This window comes from Balaenoptera acutorostrata, chromosome 1, assembly GCF_949987535.1.
Source record: "Balaenoptera acutorostrata chromosome 1, mBalAcu1.1, whole genome shotgun sequence".
In the NCBI taxonomy this organism is placed as follows: domain Eukaryota; kingdom Metazoa; phylum Chordata; class Mammalia; order Artiodactyla; family Balaenopteridae; genus Balaenoptera; species Balaenoptera acutorostrata.
In genome coordinates, this window is record NC_080064.1 from 106098956 (window position 1) to 106121385 (window position 22430).

Here is a 22430-nt window from a genome sequence, read left to right on the forward strand (position 1 = left end):
TGAGCTTTGCTTTAGAATGCTCCAGCAAAAAAGTAAAAAGAGAGACGGAGACAAGCAAAAATATTGGTGGCATTGAAGATGAATGGTGGGTTCATGAAGGTTCATGGTACTTTCAGGTTGAGAAATTTTCATAATAACATGCTTTTTAATTATCTGAAAGAGAATAATAATAACCAGAGCCCATCTCCACCATACAAGGCTATTTTCCAACCTCTGAACGATAGCTGGTTGGCATGCTGCATTCTCCCCCATTCTCCGTGGAGGAATAAGGATGCAGAAGGGGTAAATGATTTACCTATATTGCCAGCTGCCGGTTACTAGTAGTAGGTGTCTGACATTTTTCCCTTATAGGAGACTTTCCATTCAATATGTTACTCTGCAAATGGAATTAGGGCCTCTCCCTAGTCATAACTTAAGCAATGTTTAGAAGTTGACCTTTGTAAAGTATTTTGAATTTTTCTTTAAGAAATTCCCTGAAAATAGACACTTTTATTTTCAGTTAGAAATACATTGGGACTTCCCTGGTGGCACAGTGGTTAAGAATCCACCTCCCAGTGCAGGGGACGTGGGTTCAATCCCTGGTCAGGGAACTAGATGCCACATGCATGCCGCAACTAAGAGTTTGCATGCCGCAACTAAGAGTTTGCATACCACAACTAAGGAGCCTGCTGGCCGCAACCAAGGAGCACACATGCTGCAACTAAGGAGCCAGTGAGCCACAACTAAGGAGCCCGCCTGCCGCAACTAAGACTCAGCACAACCAAAAATAAATAAATAAAATAAAATAAAAATGAGAAAGCAGTACTGCATGTTTAAAAAAAAATCATGAAAAAAACCAAAAAGAAATACACTGAATCTGTGAGCTTGGCAATGCAGAAGGTAAAATCCAAGTCATCAAGTATACAAAATGGGTCTATTTTCAAGGCCCAACAAAAAGTACAGAATCTGTTACAGGAAGATATGACTTACTTTTAGCAAATTTGGAATATGAAAATCTGGCATTACCAAAGTGTTAGGAATTTGTCTTCATTTTATCAATGGATTTTTTTTTTTGCCCTCATAGCATTTCACTCTCTATCACCAAAAATAACAAACATTCTTTGCATATTGAAAAGTAAGTTTATCATCCAAAGATTCTATGTACACATTTGGTGAAAAGTGAGGTATAGCAGGACCTAGCAATAAGTCCCACTGGTTAAAATTAAACATAAATTTATTTACAGAGACTACTCAGATATTAGAAAAGTTGGTGCTGATAATATTTTGCACTTCAGCATCTGAAGACCCCAGCTGTCCTTCAGAGACAGGATACTTCATGACTGACAACTAGATCTTGGTGAGCTGTCATGTGCACCCCTCCTAAGTTTGAGCTCCTGGATCACATTCCCTTTCTAAAGAGGATTCAGAATAAGCCTTAAGTTGGAATGGTGGACTCCCAAAAGACACCAGGACATTCAACACTTCCTATAATCTGTTGGCTATTAACATTTAGGGACCCACAAGCTCATCTTGAAGTATCCTCATAATTCAGGATCAAAGATATTCAATGAGAGAAAGACAGACTCAGAGTCAACCTGCTGTTTACATATAAACTGTGGAGAAGCTCTCTTTTCCCACAACTTGGAGCTCAAGGCATCAACTCATCCCAGGTCTGTCAGCCTTCATGTAATTTTGTCTCCCTTCTGCTGTGTTTAGAATTGAGCGATGGCTTGAAAGCCACCAGTCCTGCAGAACCCACAGTGATACCGTGTTGGTCCCAGCAGTCAGCCATCATCGTGGACATGGTAACCAAGAGCCCAAACAAAGACAAGCTTGAAGAGCCTTTTCCTCTAAAGTAAGTTCCAGCTACACACAGCAGTAAGGCAGAGCATAGAGAACAAAAGGAAATAGCAAAGTAAGGCTGTTTTTCTTCTTGACAATCTGAATCAGACCGCGGACAGTACTAAGGATTTTATGTGTAATTTCACAGGTACCAAAAAGTACCTGGCACTTAGTGTATCTCAGTCCCTGACTCTTCTTTATGACTGTGCTGGTTCTGAAAAGCATTCTCAGAGCTGCCACACATTCCTCAGCCCTCCGTCTTCCTCAAAGATTACCTTGTGTGTCAGAGGGTTTTCTCTTTTTTTCCTCCTGACAGCTCACCTTCTTTCCCATCATGGGGCTGAGCCCTGAGCTGGGACCTCCTGCCAGTTCACTCACATATTCCTACTGCCCATAGGAAGAAACAGCCAGAAGAACTTCTATCATTCTGCTTCAGCTTAACCCAACTCTACTTTCTCAGGCAAACTTGCGCAATCTGTCTTTCATTTAGAGATATTTTTGTACTTCTGTTTAACACTGGGGATTTTCGGATGGCCTTTTGTTCTATTTCATTTTCTCCCTTGCTGGGAAGAAAACAGAGGCTGCCATGGACATAAGGCCTGAAACAAATAGGGTAAGATGAGGCAGCGTTACTCCCACAAACTAATTGTGCTTCCAAATGCTAATGCCTGGTCAGGAGAGAGCTCTGAAATAGACTCCACGCAGACAGCATTCGGCAAATCCCAGCTACAAAAATGTCTTGTTATTGGGACAATTAGAGATTCTTTCCTTCTTAAAATCCAGTGGTCTTATCTCCATTAGAGATAGAGACTTCAGAGTATAGAGATATCAACTCACACGTGCAAGATCACATCTAGAGGCAACTGGCAAACACCTCATGCTGGGCCTCCAGGACCATCTGGAAGCCAAATCATTTGTAAAGTGGCTGTAGTGGTTACCATACCCCTCACTAAAGTTTGACAACTACCAATTCAGTTTAGCAAATGTTCATGGAGAGTTAACAGGGATTCGAAGATGAAAAAGTCACAGTGCTCTGCAGGGTTTTCCAGTCTTACAAAACAAATATGCCCTCCAAAAAGTTAACACTCAAGGCAAAATGTGTTAAGTGTCATAAGAAAGGTACAAAAGATTGACTTTTACAGGCTTCTACTTTATCCCTTCTTCTGTGACCAATTTTAAAACATAGAGAAGATCAATCAAAAGCACTGTGAGAGCGTATGTGTGTGCATGTGCACAGAGACAGCCACAGAACCAAGAGAGACAGCCAAAGTCACTGCCTCCTTGGCTATAGGCATCAATTACCCGAGAGTCTACAGGTTAATGCCAGTCTAATAGGACAGCAAGAGGATAACAGGTGTATATGCTGCCAAGAAAAGAAAGAACTAAATTCAAATTACTCTCCTGCTGGCAATGCAAAGTCTGCAGGGATTCTGTGAAGCCAGAGGCAGGACAGGAGCCTTGCTCATAAATGGTCTAATCAGATTCCTCAATGAAGACCTCCCTTCAAGAGGAGCTTTATGATGATGATGGCCAGTGGGGAACCTCTGTATTTTTACAATCTTGGCTACACATTTGATAGTTGCAGTTTACCTAGCTGAGACTCCCTTACTACTATAAAGTCACAGATGCACACTGGCACCATTTTGAGAGGAAATTACAGAGAGGCCCCTAAAAGGGAGTTCCCAAGTGGGAAGCAGCCACATAGCACAGAGAAATCAGCTCGGTGCTTTGTGACCATCTAGAGGGGTGGGATACGGAGGGTAGGAGGGAGATGCAAGAGGGAGGAGATATGGGGATATATGTATATGTATAGCTGATTCACTTTATTATAAAGCAGAAACTAACACACCATTGTAAAGCAATTATACTCCAATAAAGATGTTAAAAAAATAAAATAAAATGAACACAGAATCCAAAAAAAAGAGGAGTTCCCTATAGCGGACTCCAAGTGAAGAAAATGTTGGTGACGTTTTAGAACTTTCTTCCCTATGGCAATATCCAAATTGGATTTGAGCTCTGCATGGATATATGTGGTTTACTTCTGAGGTCATCCTATGTTTGAATCTGTACATCATGACAATTAACGTTTATATCAAATTATTCTTTTTCATCTTGGAATAATTCTGTTATATTAGGTGCTTAAGATGAGTCTTGAAAGTAGGATAAACTTTCTTCAAAAGAAATTTTAGGAAAGGAGAAGGAGAAAAGTACTCGAGACAGGAGCAACTGCATGGAGGACAATAAAAGTTAGCCTCTGTCCAAAGGAAATGCAGTATCCCAAAAAGAGATCTGCACTCCACGTTTGTTGCAGTATTATTCACAACAGCTAAGATATAAAACACACTAAGTGCACAGGGAACTATATTCAATATCCTGTGATAAACCATAATGGAAAAGAACATGAAAAAGAATGTACATATATGTATAACTAAATCACTTTGCTATACAGTAGAAATTAATACAACATTGTAAATCAACTATACTTCAATAAAATAAATTATAAAATAAAAATAAAAAATAAAGTGACCATCAATGGGTGGATAAAGAAATGGATATATAAATATAAATATATATACATACATATATATGTATATATATAAGTGTGTGTATGTATGTGTGTGAATATTATTCAGCCAGGAGAAAGAAAGAAATCCTACCATTTGCCACAATGTGAATGGACCTTGTGGGCATTATGCCGAGAGAAATAAGTCAGAGAAAGACAAATACTGTATGATCTTACCTATATGTTGTATTCGTAAAAGCTGAACTCATAGGAACAGAGTAGAATGGTAGTTACTAGGGTGTGAGGTGGGGGAATTAAAGAGATGTTAGTCAAAGGGTACAAACTTGCAGTTAGAAGATAAATGAGTTCTGGAGATCTAAAGCACAGCATTGTGATTATAGTCAACAAACTGTACTATATACCTTAAAGTTGCTGAGACTACAAAAGGTGGTAATCATATTTCAGTATATGAATGTATCAAATCAACACACTGTATACCTTAAACTTACACGATGTGTATGTCAATTTTTTTTTAAGTCAGCCTGTGTAAAGGGAATTGGACAAGCAGTGGAGATAAGCTAAGAAGGGTAGTTTGGGACAACCCTATCTGACACTCACCAAAAGGTTTCTCATAAGAACACTGAAGAGTTTCTGAGTTCCCAATTTACCAAAAATATCATTATGAGCATGGTAATACTGAGCACTTTCCATGGGCCTGGCACTGGGTCAAGCACTTTGCATTTGTTATCTCACTTAATTCTCACAACAGCTCTGCAGCAGGTATTCTTACCCTCAGTTTACATGGACGCACCGGAGGCACGGAAGTCAGTCACTTGCCCGAGGTCACACAGCCAGAACCATGTGCAGGGGTCTGGTCTCCCTGACCCGCCCCCCATGCTCTTCACTGTTGCGCAAGCCTGCCTCTTTGGCCTCCACCTGTTGTCTTAGTTTCCCACACCAGCCAGTTTCTTCTGCTTCTAGGATATGAAGGACCGTCTGCTTTCTTTAGAATTTCATACTCATTCCCCAACAGAGGCCATCCAATGCAACACAGGGTTGGTACCCAGCTGGCAAGATGATGGACCAAAAAGTATCCTCAAAATTTAGGAAAGACACTGGATGAGAACGCCTCAAAATCTACCTATACACATGCCCCCAAATTGCCCTTGCGTTAAAGCCAGATCTGTCATTCTCAACACTCACCAGCGACGAGCCACACAGCTGTGGAGGCCTAACAGACAGGCAGGAAAACAGACAGGCAAAGAAAGAGAAGAATGTAGTCAAGCTCCAAGGAAAAAATGTTAACATCCGGAACAAATTCACCCACACAGGCTGGGGAACCGTTACACTGAGCTCTCCATAACATGCCCCAGGCACCGCCCCGCCCAGCCCTCCCTACACACACGCGCGCACTCACACATGCACACACACACTCGCCAGGGCTTGGTTTACTATTTGCTCACCCGCACAGCAGTCAGATTGTCCTGTGTCTGCAGGAAGTGCCTTCTGCCGTACCTACCACCCAGTCAGGATATCACAGAGATGCCTTAAATCTCTGTGATGTCACAGTCTAATCTGGGTAATGCACAGTTGCAGCAGATGGGATCTAATGTTCCCAGGACTAATGCTGGTCATACAACCAGTGCTCTGAACACGGAAGGAACATTGAACTGGCCAAGGCCTGGCTGGTTTCATATCTTGCAGCAGTTCTAAATGGACAGATCTCATGGATGAGATCCAGTAAATCACCCAAGATTGCAGCATTCATCTCATCCTCTGCCACACTCTATACTTCAAGAGTTTGGCTCCACGTGGGTTCCTCGAGAAAGGAAATGGACCCAGAGATTCATATGCTTCTGTTGCTGCAAGAACATATCAAATCCCATCAGTCGCTGCCTGCCCAGAGTGAGGTGGGCAATAGGAGAAAGTAAAGCTTTAAAACAGAGATTGACTTTACGTCTTCCTCTTTTTAGCTTCTAAAAGCCATTTTTCTATCACTGTGCACAACAGACAGGAATATAATAGGCCTTACAGTTAAACAGCAAGGAAATACATTAATGCTAAAGTCCACACACTGAAATCGGAGGTCGGGGTGGGGATAGTTTTTCTACAAATCCCTGTTGGAGGCATGAGACTTCCTAAGTGAGGAAGGTTACTCAGAGTGGAGGAGAGGGTGGGAAATGATGCAAAGACAGTGAACAGGTCGACCAAAAACTTGAAACCCATTATGAATTTCCCTGAAACTCACTGCTGAAATCACAACCACTTACAGTGGGTCAGAAGAGTAAAGGAGCTCAGACTGTAAGTGTTTATCGGAATGAGAGATTTCTGCAAATCACTGATCCCACACGGAACTAGGCTGCTCTAATAGAGCTGTTACAAAATAAATGAATCAGAGCAGTCACTCAGAGGTTAAAGTTAAAGCCATGACTCTGAGAGTGAGTGTACTTGCTGTGGGTCCTCAAGGCAGTTTCCTAATCCTTGGGCATTAGAAAGAAGCCACTGTGGAAATCAGAATCTCCTCCTTTGTAAATTCAATCCACGGCAAAGGGATTTCAGCTGTGATTGCTGAGTTCGAAAAAATCAACAGTACTTAGAAATGCACGAATTGCTCGTCACTGCAACTGATACGTTCCTAAGCTGTTCCATTTTGAATCAATTACCAGTAAGATGCCATCCATCCCGTTGTGCATGGAGAAGGGAATGGGTAAATCAGAGCAGTTAAAGTTTCCCCTTAATTTCACTGCATGAGGGGCTTTAGGATGACGAGGCTTTAGATCAAAATCAATATGCAGCCACTGCATTTCAGACACTAAGATTTCTGTGCATGAAACTCAAAGAAAAGCAAGTCACACTGGGAAGGCTGCACTCGCCCCGTTCCAAAAACCATGGTGCAGAAACTCAACGCTGTGATCGCTGTCACAGCGGCTTCTACCAGCAGGTATGAAGAAGGCACCTTAGGGCTAGAGGGACTAACAACCATAGGAAAGGAAGATAGAGACCCAGAAACTATAAATGAGCTCTCTCTCATTTATGATTTAAGAATTGGTTTGGGGGGACAGTACGGACAGCAAGCATAAATTTCCATCTACACAAGTTCAAAGTTCTCTCCACAGCACTGAAGAGTCATCTGCAGGGGGGAGCAGTACAGTCTAGTGGTTAAGACATTGACTCTGGAGCCATATGGAGCTGGGTTTAAATTCTGGCCACACCAGCTAAAGCGAACTGGAGTTGTGTGTCTGTGGGCAAGTTATTTGAGTCTCAATATCCTCATGTGTAAATGGGGAAACAATTACCTCCCTTGAAGGACTATTGGGTGCATACAGTGAGAGAATGTGAGTAAGACCATCAGCACAGTGCCTGGTACCCTCTAGCCATGAAAGCTCTTATGGTTAGCGCTGTGGGGACACTGAGATAATATGATGCTTGTAAGATTGGAAGTATGGAAACATCTGATAAAATGTGGAGCAGAGCGTCTATTTTGAAGACTGAGACCTGCCTTCCAGCCAGAGCAGAGCAGCTCCCTCCTCTGAATGGCCAGGCAGGACCTGAGTGCTGCTGGTGAAGGGCCCCGGGCCCCTTGAAGGAGGGAGGCCTTGGGAGAGATCCTTTCTCTGTTCCTCTTCCCCGGGAATGCACCTTCTTCCTCTGCGGCGGAGAATCAATATAAACAAAGTCTGGGGTGTAACTATTTAAAAAAAAAAAAATAGTAAATGATCAAATCCAGCCTTCTGTTTTCTGGAAAGAAGAAAACAGTGCAAAACTGTGCAGCCAGATGTGAGTTCTAACAGAATGGCTGCAGCTTCTGCTGTTTCCCTGGAAAAAGACTTCCCAGTGTCTTCTTCCCGAACAGTCAGCTTAGTTATAGGTTTTCCTTTCATTTAGTCCCTTCCCCTCCACCCCCCCTTCTTTTAACTCAACCAAGGGCACCTAAAACTCCTTCACTGCAGCCTCAGCTAATCGGTGCAACTGGCTCATTTTGCCCAGAATCCTGGGGGTCCATCAGAATACAGGCTTTACAAACAAAGCCTTATGAAAATGAATGTTCTTTGTTTCCTATACGATAAAACCTGAATTTGGGGGGATTTCTAGGTTCCAAAAACTAACCAAAGAGAAACATGCTCATGTTATTCCACTTTCCTGCATCCAGAAAGGCCCCTCTGTCTGCTGCCAGAGCTGAGTTCCTGAAGAGCTGGTAAAGCTGAGGCTCCCCAGCCCCACCCTCTGCCCACCCCCTCTTCCTACCGTATGCCAGGGGGCTGATCCCCACCCTTGGAAGCCCTCTCTCCCTCCCTTCAGTGCTCACTCAGGTGCTGGCTTTTTGCCTCAGTGGAACCCTAAATAGCAATGGCTCTCAAAGTTTAATTTGATTTGATTAAGCCATGCCTGCTTAAAATCCTGTACTCTTGTTTCCAGCCACACGCTACACACCAAGTACGGATCCCACTCCAAGTCCCAAACATCCCATTTAAAGCAAAAGTCTGGGGGAGGGGGTGGTGGCTACAATAGATTACGATTTGCAACAATTTCTTATTTAAACTGGTCACTAAGGTAAGTAATCACTGTCAACTCAGTTGATAGGAATAACAGGCACCGTGCTAAATCCTTTGTTCCTTCAATGTGCACTATCTCATTTAATCCTCACAAACACCTTTTGATGAATACATTTATTATTACCAATGCAGAAACTGGGGTTGAGAGAGATTAAGTAACTTGCCCAAGGTCATACAACTAGCAAGTGTTGGAAGTAGGGCTCAGACACAAGCTGTTTAACTCCAGAAACCTGAGTTTTTAACCATCCTACAATCCATTCATTGTAACAAATAGTAATGATAATAGGAGTAATTATCTCATTAGAGTGTTTTGGAAAATCATACATAGATATATAATTGTTATATATTATTATTTGGAATATATATATAATCGTTACATATTGCATTTGGAATATATGTGTATATATAAAACTTAGCACAGTGGCTGGCACATAGTGTTCAATAAATTTGTTATCATTGTTCTTGTTGTGTTATCATTATCATTATATTTTTATCATTTACTAAGTATTTGCTCTGTGCCAGCCACTTGTGTCAGGCTCTGGAGATACAAAAGCAATGAAGACAACATCCCTGCCCCACAGCAGTTTATAGGGCAGTAGTGAGAGAGGATGACCAGTAAATCTACAAGCTCCATGATGACAGAGGTCTGCACAGGGGCTGGGGCTGCAGAGAATGGGGCATCAACTGAGGGTGGGGAACTGTCACTGGGGTTTGAAGTCCAGCTGTACCAGTCTGTAAGGAAATAAAGTCCCACAAGACAGAAACATGAGAAACCCTCTTAGGTGTGTCCTGGGCCCAGTTTTTTGTCTAACCCTGCCCTCAAGTTCAGCAGCTATGAATAGAGAGATCTTGAACACTAAGCTGTCTTCTGATCTATCTTGTTGACAAGCGTTTTGCCTGTTACTAAGTCATCCTTTTAGCATTCTCACAACTCTGCCAGATCAAGATCTCGGCTTAGCAGACTGGACATGGAAAATAGTTACTAGTGCTTTCCATTAGGCTCAAATAGAAATGAGGGGCAACTGATTTTGGGGGGATGGAGGCAGGTGGGAAGGGTGGTCCACCAATTTAGTTTACCAGTGATGAAGTTGTTTTTCTCATTCTTCATTTGTCAAATCCATAGAGTTTTTCCAGCTATTTCTGAGAATGGCACAAAAAAATGTTCAAAGCATAAATAACTTATATTTCCTCGAAATTCACTAATGCCATAGAACTCTTTTAGAAGGAGGGTCCTGGGCATTCACACAAACAATAGATTACATCAAACACAAAAGACTAGAAATCACGATCCAGGACTTCTGAACATGTGATATTAATCTAAAAACTTTTCAAGAGCTTTATGGAAGCTCTTAATTCTAGCTGTAAAAATCTTTTTTTTTTTTTTTGGCCTTGTGTTGCTATTACTGTTACTTTCTACAACTGCGGTAAAACTTCCCTCATTCAAACAAAGTAAGGGATGAGTGAAGTGATAGCCAAAGTGCATCAGGAGAAAAAAAAAATTTTTTTTATAATAACAAGATCACAGAATCTTATAGCTAATGGGGCTTCAGGTGTTATTTAAGCCTCTCTTGCATCTCACAAACCAGGAACTAAGGCCTCATCAGTTACTATAAAACAACTTTAAAACATTTTTTTCAACATTTATATGTCCTCCTTTAAAACAAATATCCCTGGTTCCAACATTAATGACAAAACTAGCACTAGAATCTAGGTCTAATTTAAGCTAGTATAGCCCTCTTCCTACTTTAATACATGGATATAATCTAGAACACAAGGGCCTGTGTCAAAAGATTTGTAGTATAGTGAAGACTCATAGATATCCACATAAGCAATTAAGGCTTCTGAAACGTTTTACAATTCAGTATTCCTCTGCAAGCTTGCATATACGATTAATTTTCTAAGCCCTTTTTTTCCTATATAGCACATAGGTATATAGATATATATACACATAGCCCCTCCCCAGCTTTGCTGCAAACAAATAAAGAAATCAAAGTATTACACTTCTGAATTAAGGAAGATTTGTCATATCCAGGGAAAGCATTGCTGCGTTCACAATCATTTATTGGCCCAAATGCTTGCCTCTCCCCACTGTGAAAAGCAAGTATTTATTTTTCAGAAGCAAAAGCATAAGGCCTGAACCACCCAAGTCACCTAACCCTTAGGTTAAAATTCTGGGCCCTTGGGGCCTGGTGTGATTGATGCTTTGGAGCCAGGATACCTCGAGGCGGGACTTCCCTCTCAGCTAACGCTGAGCTCTTGAAGGGAAGCCGTCTGTCTGGCTTCTTACAGAATATAGTCATTTCTCAATCGGTTTGGTAAAGATGGGTGGTTTCTTTGTTTTTTTTTTTTAAGAAAAGAATTATTTCATTGTTTTAAATCTCCAAGAACAATGCAAAGAACAATTGCCTGCTGTCCCTTTGTCCCGTCTCGGTGGGCAATGCCGGGTTTCTGGGAGGGGGACATCTCTGCGGTTATGAGTCCTACGCACTCGGGGATCATGTGTGTCTCGAACCGACAAAATGACCTTCCTTTTTAATGGACTGGCTGTGATATTGACTGACCCTAGAATTACCCATTTGGAAATGGTTAGAGATTAAAAATCCTACAAGCCGAGGGATTCTTGGTTTCTAATTGCTGATCTTTGAAGTGAGTTTGATTCCTCAAAAATTTCTTCAGTCTGATGAAAGCAAAAGCTCAAACTCCCCTCAGGGCGCGAGGTGTAAGATCCTTGGGTGCTGTCTGATTTGAGGTTGGTTTGGGGGTTTTTTTCCCCTGATTTTTTTGGGGGGAGTGGGGACGGCAATCTTTCACCAAAGCCTTTCTGATTTCCCCCATAGTCCCCGCATTTCTCCAGGACGTAAGCAGAGCTGAGAAAAGCACCCACCATCCCTCAGGATGCCGGCACTGGTTTCAAAGGCCCCGCGGCAACCCCGGGCCCACGCGGCCCTGCGGATCGGCCAGGCGGAGCCCCGAGCGCCGGAGCAGGAACGCGGGCCGCGCTCCCCGAGGCCCGGCCGCCGCTCCCGCCCCGCGAGGACGCCGAGACCCGAGCGAGGGGCGGAGAGCGGGCAGCCGCAGCCGCGGCCCAATTGGCCGACTCGTGAAGGTCACCCGAGCGGCCCTGGTTTCCCAGGGATGGTTTCACGAAAAGAGATGCAATCCCAATGCCTTCCTCGGTGAAACGTCATCTGAAATTTTTTTGAGGGGGTGAAAAAATGTGCTACCAACGTGTGTGTAGGAGGTTGGAGGAGGGGACCAGGTCGGGGTGAGGGGAAGTGAGGAGGGAGGGGAAATACAGGGGGGCGAACTGCACTCCGAGCCCTTGTCTGGGGCTTTGACATCACGTTCTGGGCTGTGGGACAGTAAAGGAAAGGCAGGGGGTGTTCGGGGTCAGAATTTCGGTTCACCCGGTTGAGAACTAGGCGTTGAAACTCTAAGGATCCGTCTAGGTGTGTAATGACCTCCAGTGATCCTTGTAAAGGGAACTCTACTGTTATCTGTAGCATTTTGGTTTCTAAACGAAGGCTGTATTAGGAGATTAGTTCTGCAATCCACAATCAAGGGCTGGTGTTTTGTTGTTGCTGTAATCCTCTAAAGTGTGTGGCAATTTGGAAACAGCGAATTTGAACCTCAGCAACTATATTGTAGAAAATATAAGAGGACAAATAGGGAAAAGATGTTGAATATATTTCCTATATTCTTAAATTATTTCCCCCAAATCACACTGTTTCTCTCACTATTTCTATTAACCATTATTATTATCCAGATTCCTCTTAGTGGTTCCGTTAGCTCCTCTGCATGGAAGAACATGAAGTTACTCTTCAGAATACAAGGCAGCTTCTGTCCATCCAAAATGAAGATGGCATTATTCACAAAATTAAAAGCCAAATTTAGAAAAATTTCCACTCTCCTCGTTCTTTTAAATTGCATCGGCACAGTCTCATTTTCTGCTGTTTTCTCTTAGGCTTTAGTCAAAATCATCAATTAATTTGAGAATTAAATAAAAACACCAATATCTAGAAGTTCCAGGTCTGGGGATACTCTTGAATTGTCAAAGGATACTTAGAGATGACAAAATTTCTCACCCCTAGATTTTAGGTGTTCCCAATTTGTTAAACTGGCTCCACACACACACACACACACACAAAAGCAGTTTCTTTTCTCTGCAATTTTATCTATGTCCCATTCAGAACTTAAAGTTCACACATAAATTTGTGCATAAAACACATACACTTGTGTAAATACTTTTAAAATATCCTGTATATACTTATGTATAAAGGGCAGAACTAGACATTGGCTGATAAAAAAAGTACAGAATAAAAAGTAGTGATTTCAAGGCCTATTTTCACCTCCGGTATCAAAAGCTCATCATCAGTTTGTAGTCAGCAAAAAACGTCCTGCCCTGCCTCAAAGTGAAGCCATTAATGGCAGGGAATAAATGTTGATTTGTCGTCACCAGTTGCTTTAATTCCCCACCTCTTCCCATTTCACCCCCGGTCCTCCCTACTGAGTCTCATTTTCCACCCTGACACTTAGAGTGAGGGCCTCACTTAAATTAACTAATAATTATCCTTGCCCAAAGAAGTGTAAACAGACCCTAATTTCAAAATTTGCTAATTGCTGTTCCCAGTACAGACCCCTGAGTATCTCAGTCATGCACATATAAAATTCAAAGCTCACTAGAAACCAGAAAAGGCAAAGCAAAAATAAACCATATGGACGAGAGAAAGAAGGGGGAAAGATTCCACGTTCCACCAGCTCCCTACGTTTCACTGTGGAAAAATATCCCAAAAGGTTAAAACTAGAAAACCACTTAAATATTCTCCCCATGCTTAACTATTTTATCTTTTGGGAGTAAGAAAGCAATAACCAGCTACACCCCCAGAATAATCATTGGACAGATCTCTGCATTTCCAAAAAGGAAAGTGAAATGCCAATCTGCTCTTTATCCCTGTGGAGTTTGCACAGTTTAGCCTGGCTTTTTTTTTTTTTTTTTTTTTAATCTACAGTCACCTAGAGAAGAAACTCCCAGATTTAAGAAGTAATCATTTTTCTCCCAGGTGTGAGAAATAAACTTCTTCTAGAGTCCATAATAAGAATCTCAAAAATAAAAGTGCTCTCATCTTATTAATATTATAATTTTGGCAATAGAGAAAAGGACTGTCACAGACCTGGAATATTTCACTCCTTAATACTAGCAATGCCCTTGGAGAGGCTTAGACGAACAAAATAGTTCAGTCCTCTGAGCCAAAATGTATTTGTCCCTCCTTCTTTGTGGCCCAATATGAAGGATTAATGATGAGGGACTTGCTTCCATTAAACTCCCGTCCACACAAGGAAATTATACAAATAAACGGGGGAACACAAACCACCAATACCCAATCATTTTAGTTTTGGCTCCCAGGTTAGGCATTTCATACCATTCTTCACTTACTCCTCACGTGCCGGGTATATTAACTAAATATGTTAAACAAATTTTCTTTAATAATTAAAAGATGTTCATGATGCCATTTGAAGGAATGGGGTGGAGGTGCACAGGAAAACGGCAGCGGGTATGCGTGAATATAATTTCAATCCGAACCCCACCGTAAGAAATTTAATTCCCCCTTCCCCCTGCATGAACGTCACCTCGTGAACTTTTCTTTCTGGAAGTTTTACCTATAAAATCAGGAAACCTGAAGTGGCTAGCTCTGAATCCAAATAAAGTGTTCAATAAGAAAGAGCGTTGGGTGGGGCGTAGAAGACGCGAATTCAGAATCGCTGCGCACGAAGGCTGGAAGCTGATCAGTCCAGGAAAGCCTTCGCCGCCCGTTAGGCTTGTGCTCTTCGGAACGGTCTCCGAGGGGTAGAGGTGGCTGTGAAGCCAGCCGGGCAAAGGGGCTGCCCTGCACCGAGTAGCGAAGAAACGAGGGCAACCCGTCCCACCCGCGCGCGCGCCTTCCACACGCTTCACGTGGGTTTCTGAACCCCCCGGAGGAGGTGGAGGCGGGGTATGGGGGCGACCTGCGGAGGTGCAAACCACAGCCCACTCCATTTCTTCCAACACAGTCCAAACTCTGGGCACCAGGGTTTTCCGCATTCTCTGTCCTCCCCACTGCCCTCGATCAGTTTGCTCCATCTATGGGACAGAATGGGTTGGAATTATCTCCTTTTTCCGAGTGCCTTCTATCGTGCCACCACTCCAGGACCGGAGCTTTACGCAGAACATCTCCATAACCCTCCCCACCGCGCGGAGGTCATTGTGGCGCGCTCTCCCAGCCCCGTACATCCAGAAGGCACTCATTTAGCCACTGTCCGAGCAGAGCGCGAAAAAGGCATTTGGCAGTCATGCCCCAGTAAACCACCATCCTTAACCGGCCTGCAACGAATTCAGATCTTGCCTACCCCTTCACTCCCTTTCAGAATCGTGACACAAGGTCACTGACCAAAGAGGCAGCCACTGCGGAAGGCCGTTTTGACCTGGCAGCCGGGAGCTTTGGGCACGTTCATCAGGTCCTACACTTGGCTTGTTCGCAGGGCGCAGACCCGGCACTTCGAGGCCTGCGCCGGTGCCGGGACGCACGCACCGCCGAGGAACCGGAGTTCTACCCGAGAAAGACCCTTGGCGTCTTGCCCAGAGCGCCGCATACCCATACACTGCGGTCCAAGCCCCGGCCTGCGCCCTGGCTGGTGCTTGCCTCGCACAAGTACGTTCTCCCCACTGGCTTCAAACTCATCGCCTTTTCTCCATTACTTAAACATCAGTAAAGAGTCACTTCTTCCGTTGTGACCCTAATGTTCCCGTATTAGGAGGTTGGGAGTGGGTAGAGGGGTGATGTCAGGATCAAAATCTTGGAGTTCTACTCTGAGCAAACAAGCCGCAAACCGGCAGATTAATTCCCGTGACCAGTTTGTCTCGCTAACTCGAAGGAAGCAAGTGCCTGGGGCACTGCGAGGAATTTTCTTGTCTCATTTCACTAGGGGTTGCGCAGCCGGGTGCCTGGGAGAAGGCGAGCGCCTCACTTGTGTGCACGTGTGCGCGGAGTGCGGATCTCCCTCGCGTTGTGTGTGCCTGCTTTGTGTGCCCACCCGCGTGCGTCGCCACCTCCTTAGGCCGCCGAGCGCCTTGGCTGCGAAGCTCAGGCCCGCGGGCTCCGGAGGGGGAAATCCCATAGCAGAAGGTTTAAATTATTTTTCTCCGCGGGGGATCGGGCCTCGGCCGCACTCGGCTGTGGGTTTGGGCGGGAAAGACCCAAACCCGAGCTGGGGAAGCCGGGTGGAGCCGGGACTGCGGTCCGAGCGCAGATGGCGCCGCCGCGTGCCTGAAATATACTTCCAAGGCCGCAGCCGGAGCAGCTGTTCCCGGAGATCCTGGCTCGAAAGTTTCCTCCGTTGCTGCTGTGTGAGAGGCGGGGGCAAGCCGACCCGAGAGCCAGGCTTTTCAGAGACCGGTTTTGAGACCGTCCCCAGCCCGCAGAGGCTGAGTGCTGACGGCTTCTCCAAAAGATTGGAGCGCTGGCCTGGGTGTAAAAATGAGGGTACCTCACAGGCCCTTCTCCAAGGCCCTGAGGGCCTCAGGGTTTTTTGGGACCACCAGGCTCGGTGGAAATCTTTGAAATACATACTGTGTGTCCTCTGATGTGTGAGGGCCTACAGCGAGCAGGCCGGGCTGGTCTCCCCGCTTATGCAGGTTGGTGCCCCAGGCTGCGGGCGCTCGGCGCCAACTAAAGCCAGCTCTGTCCGGACGTCGAAAGAAAAACGGGCTGTGAAAAAGCAAAAAGCCACGTCTTTGAAAAAAACTTAAGCATTAAAATCGGACGCTTCGGTTGTCTGAGGATCCCGGAATTTTGAGAGAGGGCTGAAAACGATGGTACCAGTCAGGGAGGGTATGGTGAGAACGATAAATAGTCTGCTCTAAGGCGGGTGGCCTGTGTATGTGTGCATGTTTGTTTAATCCTTCCCCAGACCCTTGGCAATATTCTTTTTGTCGCTGTGGGTTTTTTTCTGTTCCTGACTTCTTTTCGGCCTAGGGCCGACGAGTCACGCAGTGGGTCCAGCCCCCTCTTCTCCTCAATCGGGAGAAGAAAGTTTAACGATAATTGCGAGGCCCAGCCGGCTAGAGACTCGGCCCTGGGCATAATAGAGTCGCCCGCGCCCCCTTTCCCGCCTCCACCACCATACACACACCATTAAATGTGGCTCTGCCTTTGTATTTGTTAGGGCGCTGAATTAAAGACAAAAAGAAAGGCCTGTAGGGAACTCCAAGCCCTGGCGTGCCTTCTACTACCCCGCTCAAAGCCCAAAGCTCTGCCTGCTCCACTCTCCTGACTGCCAAGTCTCCACATCAGAGCACGCTTTTTCTGAAAGATATTTTTTCATCCTACATCCTGTTCGTCCTGTTCAAAAGAAAGTTTTGGCCACTACGGGAACTCCAACTTGGAGATCCCCTCGGCACACGACGGGACCGGCCCAGCTGCATGCAGCCCGGCTCCGCAGAGGGCCCGCGAGTGCTTTTGACTTCCGGCTTCTTCCTCCTACCAGACCTTTGCCCCACAAACATATTTCGTTTTCTCTAACCCAAACGCCCATCTTTTCCTTTAAAAAAAAAAAAAGTGACAAAGGTAATGAGAACTGGTCAACTGACCTCTCTATTATGTAAAGTTCTATGTTAGGTCCTCACCACCTACCCCCATCCCGCGGGAGCCAGGAAACAGCATTCTGGACACCAGGCTCTCGTGTTCACATCCCTGGACTGGTCTCTCCTTGTCTCAAATCCTCATTTTTTTCTCCCCATTATTTTCTGAGAAGGACGGCGGAAAGAAAACTGCCAGTTGAGTCTCATTATGATCCCACATGTTGGTCCTTTTGAACACAAGACCCTACAAGGGCTCCCTACGACCTGTACACCCCTCCCAGAGAAAAGTACCCGTGGACAGGACAGGGCGTCTGCCATACTCAGTTAAATAACTTCTGCCTTTTCCACCATCAGGAAAATAAAATAAACTACATCCCCAATCGTGAGTTGTCATAAGGCCTGAGAAAACTTCCACTAAACTGTGTGAAGGCCCAAACGAGATTCTGACAACAAATAAGTACGGTGAGGAAATAGGGTCTGGCCAGAGATGAGAAACACACATTAGCCATGCGTTCCTTTCTGGATTGCCCACACAGGGGTCCGCGTGGACAGGCACCCGCATCCAAATACAGGGAAAGGCTTGAGCAGACGAAATAAATCTCCTTTTAATTTTCTTTTCATCGACTAATAAAAATAATTCCCCAGCACGAAACCCAAATACCGTAACCGGCCGCAAGAACACGGAGAATTCATAAAACTCTGTCTCTGCAGGTCACCCGCTAATCGCGTTATTATTAGCCTCAGGAGCATGGAAATTGAACTGTCACTGCCGAAAGAGAAAATGTAAGCGACAGCTGTCTCTCCTTGGGTCGGCCAGCTTTCCAGCCCCCAAGCTCCTGGGCCCCAAGCTGGGTCCCCAAGCTCCTGGGCCTGTGGCCAGCCCCATCCCTTTGCGGGCAGCTCTCCCCTTCCGACTTGCCGGCGCTCTGACCCAAATCTGCTCCCCAGCCCTAGCTGGTCAGCAGGAGCACCTCCAGAAAAGTTTTAGAAATCCTGGCTGGAAAGTTTCTGAAGCGCTAAACCAAGCCGCTGCGAGCGTTGAGTGTGTGCGCGGTCGCGCGCTCGCGCGCGCGCGCGCGGGCAAAATTCTTCCGACAACAGCTGTTCCCCCTGTGTTTTGCACAGTTGAAATCTTGGCACTTAATACAAAACGTTGTTTTCCCCCCTTCCTAGGGTTCTGTTAAAGTACTGATGTAGACATCCGCCCGCTGTTTTACGTGTTGTGTGTATATAACGTGCATAGAATGCGCACAGATCCAAGACACGTTGCTGCACTGATCCCCACAAATACGCAGAGATGTGGGCCCTGAAGAGTGGCCCAGGGCGCAGGATAAGCGGGCTAAAATCCATTCCTCTTTCCACAAATGCCAACTTAGTAGAAATATAATTATGCTCCCTCGTCACGGGCATTAGGAGAAACAACACAACTTGAGTCCCAGAAAAGTTGGTGGGGAAAGGGAAAGGACCGAGGTTGAAGGCTAAATGGGACAAACTGGGCAATTCCCACACGGGTGTCGGACCGAGAACTCCGTGCCAGTCCTCGGACCTCTCAGAAGCGAGTCCCAGCTCCTCTCCGCTCCCGCCGTTGCCTTGCATCGGCGCCCCTCTTAACCCCAGGGGCCTGCAGCCCCCGCAGCTGCGGGCACCGTGAACACTGCACTCTGCTCCCAGAAAGAGAAGGGGATGCGAGCAAGAAGGCCTCCTGGCTTGAGGCTGGCGACGAAACTGCAAGGCTCAGGCCAGTTCCCCCAAATTGGTTCCGGCGAATTTGGGGAAGGCTCAAGGCATTTGCGCAAAGAAAAAGAAACCCGGGTTGGAGCAAGACTTCGTCACCGCCAGGGCCTTCCTCCTCGCCACTCTCCCCGCCCGCTGGCCGCCCGGCGCCCCTTCTCCGCCCGCCTCCCGTGTTCTGGCCCTACGCACTCACCCGGGTGAGGCTCCAGGCCGTGCGCGGCCGCGTCCTCCGTGTCTCCGAGTGGGCCCGCGGGGCTCAGCGCCTCCATGGACAGGTCCAGCCCCTTCTCCTCCCAGTCTCGCAGCTTCCGCTTTTTATTTGAGCCGATCAAGGCTTCAACGGAGAAGGCATGTGCTCGCGAGCTCAGGGCGACTGCAGATCTTCTCCTTTCACTCATCTTAGCCGCCCGCACCCCGGCCCCCGCTCGCCCCCGCTACAGAGGGAGCAGCCCGAGCCCTCACGCTCCGAGCGCCCGCCGGGCCGGGCCCGGGAGAGGCGGCGGCGAGGCGGCCGAGACTGAGGCGGCGGCTTTGCGGGTCCTCGGCACCCTCCCCCTGCGCCCTCCGCCGCCGGCTCGGACCGACGTCCCTGGCTGCCCCAGCCCCTAGGAACGAGCGCCCCGAGCGCTACCCGCTCGCTGCATGAGCGCCCGAGTCCTGCTTCCCACCCACCCGGGCAGGCGCTCACAGGCTGTGCAGACTGGACTTCATCTTTTTTTTATTCTCTCTCCCTCCTCCCTCTCCCTTTCTCTCCTCCCTCTCCCTCTTCCTCCCGTGGTCTTCCCGTCCTTCCTCTGATCCAAACTTCTGGGAAACTTTTTTTTTTCTAAATTCCTCCCTTCTCGAGGAGCTGGGGGCAGGCGGTGCGCTCCTGTCCGAGGGGCGAGGGAGAGGGAGGGGGGAGGAAGAGAAAGACTGAGGGGAAAAAAAAGCCCCCGACCAATGGCGAAGAGGGAACAGGAGAAACCCTGAGAGCACTGGCCAATGAGAGGAGGGGAGAGACTGAGGCTCGGGCCAAGGCTCCGCGCGGATTGTCCCGGAGATGCTCCTGGGCCGACTTTAACTCCTGGCTTCCCAGTCCCCCACGGTTCCTCGTGGGGCGGGGGGAGGGGGAGGGAGGGGAGCTGAAAGTCGAGGTCTGATCTGTGCCGTTACAAACTCCTGCAAGTCCCACATCCATACCTTTTCCTCCCAAATCTGCTAGGTCTCATAGACGCTGCAAGCGCAGAGTCATTTAAATTACGGATCTGGAATTGGGAGGCTCTGACAAAAGGTCAACCTGTCCAAATACGCCAGAAAAAGATTCTGACGATCTCGCGCTTGCCCCCCAGATGCTTTTAGATCTGCTAGTTCCGCCGGGATTTCGCTACACAGGTTCTTATTTTCCTGTTGAACGATTTCTAAGCGACTCTGGTTAAGGCAAAACGAAAGAAACAACAAGAAAGCCTCGTTACTATCCGAGGTCTTGTAATTGAAAATATAAAAATCGCTTCCTCCTTCCAGCTCTACCTGGTAGAGAAGGAGACTAGGCGCCCTCAAAGCCAGAGGGCTGCGGTGGGACACCCGGCTTACCGCGCGCTCCTCAGGCGGATCCCGACTGGGCCCGCACGCAGCAAATGCTCTCCTGCTGTTCGGCGTGGATGCTAAGCCCGGCTTCGCCTGCTTGGGGCGCTTGCTCTGGAGAACCCGCAGAGAGGGGCTGGGAGAGGGCAGCCAGGAACTTTGAGAGTGGAAAAGGAGCTTTTTCAAAATTCCCTTTAAATCCGATCACCTCGGGAGCCCGGCTCTCCCCGCCCCACTGATCCTCCCTCCACCCTTTAAAAAAAAAATCTTTCAGGACAGTGTGGTCGTCAGGGATTTCTAAGGAACTTAAACCCAACACTTCTGGACATTCTGATTCCGCACACCCGCTACTGGTTTCGGGCCGCTGGAGACCCTGAGCGCAGCCCAGCACAGAGCAAGTTCAGAGGGGCCAAGAAGTTGATCCTGCCAAGCTGGAAAAAAAAGTCTCGGATTTCGCGGACGACGGCCGAGCCACAGCCCTATCGCCCCAACGCCCTGGTCCAGACGCTGCTATCCCAGCGCAAAGAGTCAGGAAAGAGCCAACTCCCAGATGCCAACGACAGACCGACAGGCCCCTGCAGACAAGTCTTGCCGACACCCAGGCTCTGAGCAGGGTCTAAACCCGAAAGCCTAGGGCAGAGGAGCATACGGTGTGTCACAGACCCCCCAAGAACGAACACTCATTGGTCTTTCCACCTTGGGGTGAGAAGGGAGGGCCTGTTGGACCCCTGAAAGGCCACATTCCTCTCCTGACCACCGAGGGGCCGGGAAATCTACTATAGTTCTTGCTACTACGGTTGGATGTGCTCTGGTGCTGGAGACAACCGCAGAGTGTCCTGAATGTACCTTGGGCCTCTTTGGAGGAGAGCAAAAAAGACCAGTTTTGGAGCCCCCTCAAATGGGCCTCCAGCCTAGAGGAGAGGAAGCTATCCACGCAGCAAATGCAGAAAGAATAATGAAAAGCCGCCGGATGAGTATGATTCAGCTAGGCTTGGCCTCCCAGGCATTCCAGGAGCCTGAGTCTCAGGCTTGGGGGTCCCCCAGCAGCACTCCAAGAACCCTGGGATCGGGCACTGAGCCCTTCAGCCTCTCCCACAGTGCCGCCGGGCAAAAGCCTGGGTGGCAAGGTGCAGGGTCTCCCACCTCAGTCACCACTCAGGGTTGCTTTCAGGCGACCTTGCTGAAAGTGACGGCGCATTCCCCACTGCCAGGCTTCAGCAAAGGAGCTGGAGACAAGGCAGGTCAGGAACGCGCAGTTACCTTCGTCCCTGGCTCAGACCTCTCTTTCGGCTCCCAATTCTGATGTTACCACCCTTGGCCGGAGCCTGCCAGGACCAGGCCCGATGGGGTAACAATGGGGCAGGCCTCTATTCTTTCCCAGCATTTCCCTTCTCCCCCAGCGCCTGTATGTCCCATCTCCCTCTGGTAGCTTCTTGCCTTCCTTTCTCTCACAGACCTTGTTGTGTTTGAGAAGTAAATGCACCATAGGCCACACACCCTCCCTGAGGTCATGAAAGTTTCTCAGAAAGAAGACATTTTGGTTACCCACCACCTAGATGCAGGTCCTGAAGGCCTGCCTGATGTAAGTGTCTGTACATGTGTCCACGAGTCGTATGTAGAAAAATGAGCAGTGCCTTCAACA

The 22430-nt window shown here is 47.1% G+C and overlaps 1 protein-coding gene across 1 annotated transcript in view; it reads right to left on the reverse strand.

The window, feature by feature from the left end:
- Nucleotides 1–20107, reverse strand: part of TBX15 (T-box transcription factor 15) — a 107814-nt gene extending 87707 nt beyond the window's left edge. Inside the window, exon 1 of the mRNA XM_007169309.3 lies at nt 19419–20107. Within this exon, the coding sequence (XP_007169371.2) occupies nt 19419–19623 (205 nt within the window). The 5' untranslated portion in view covers nt 19624–20107. The remainder of the gene's footprint in view (nt 1–19418) is intronic.
- Between the last annotated feature and the right edge of the window lie 2323 nt (nt 20108–22430).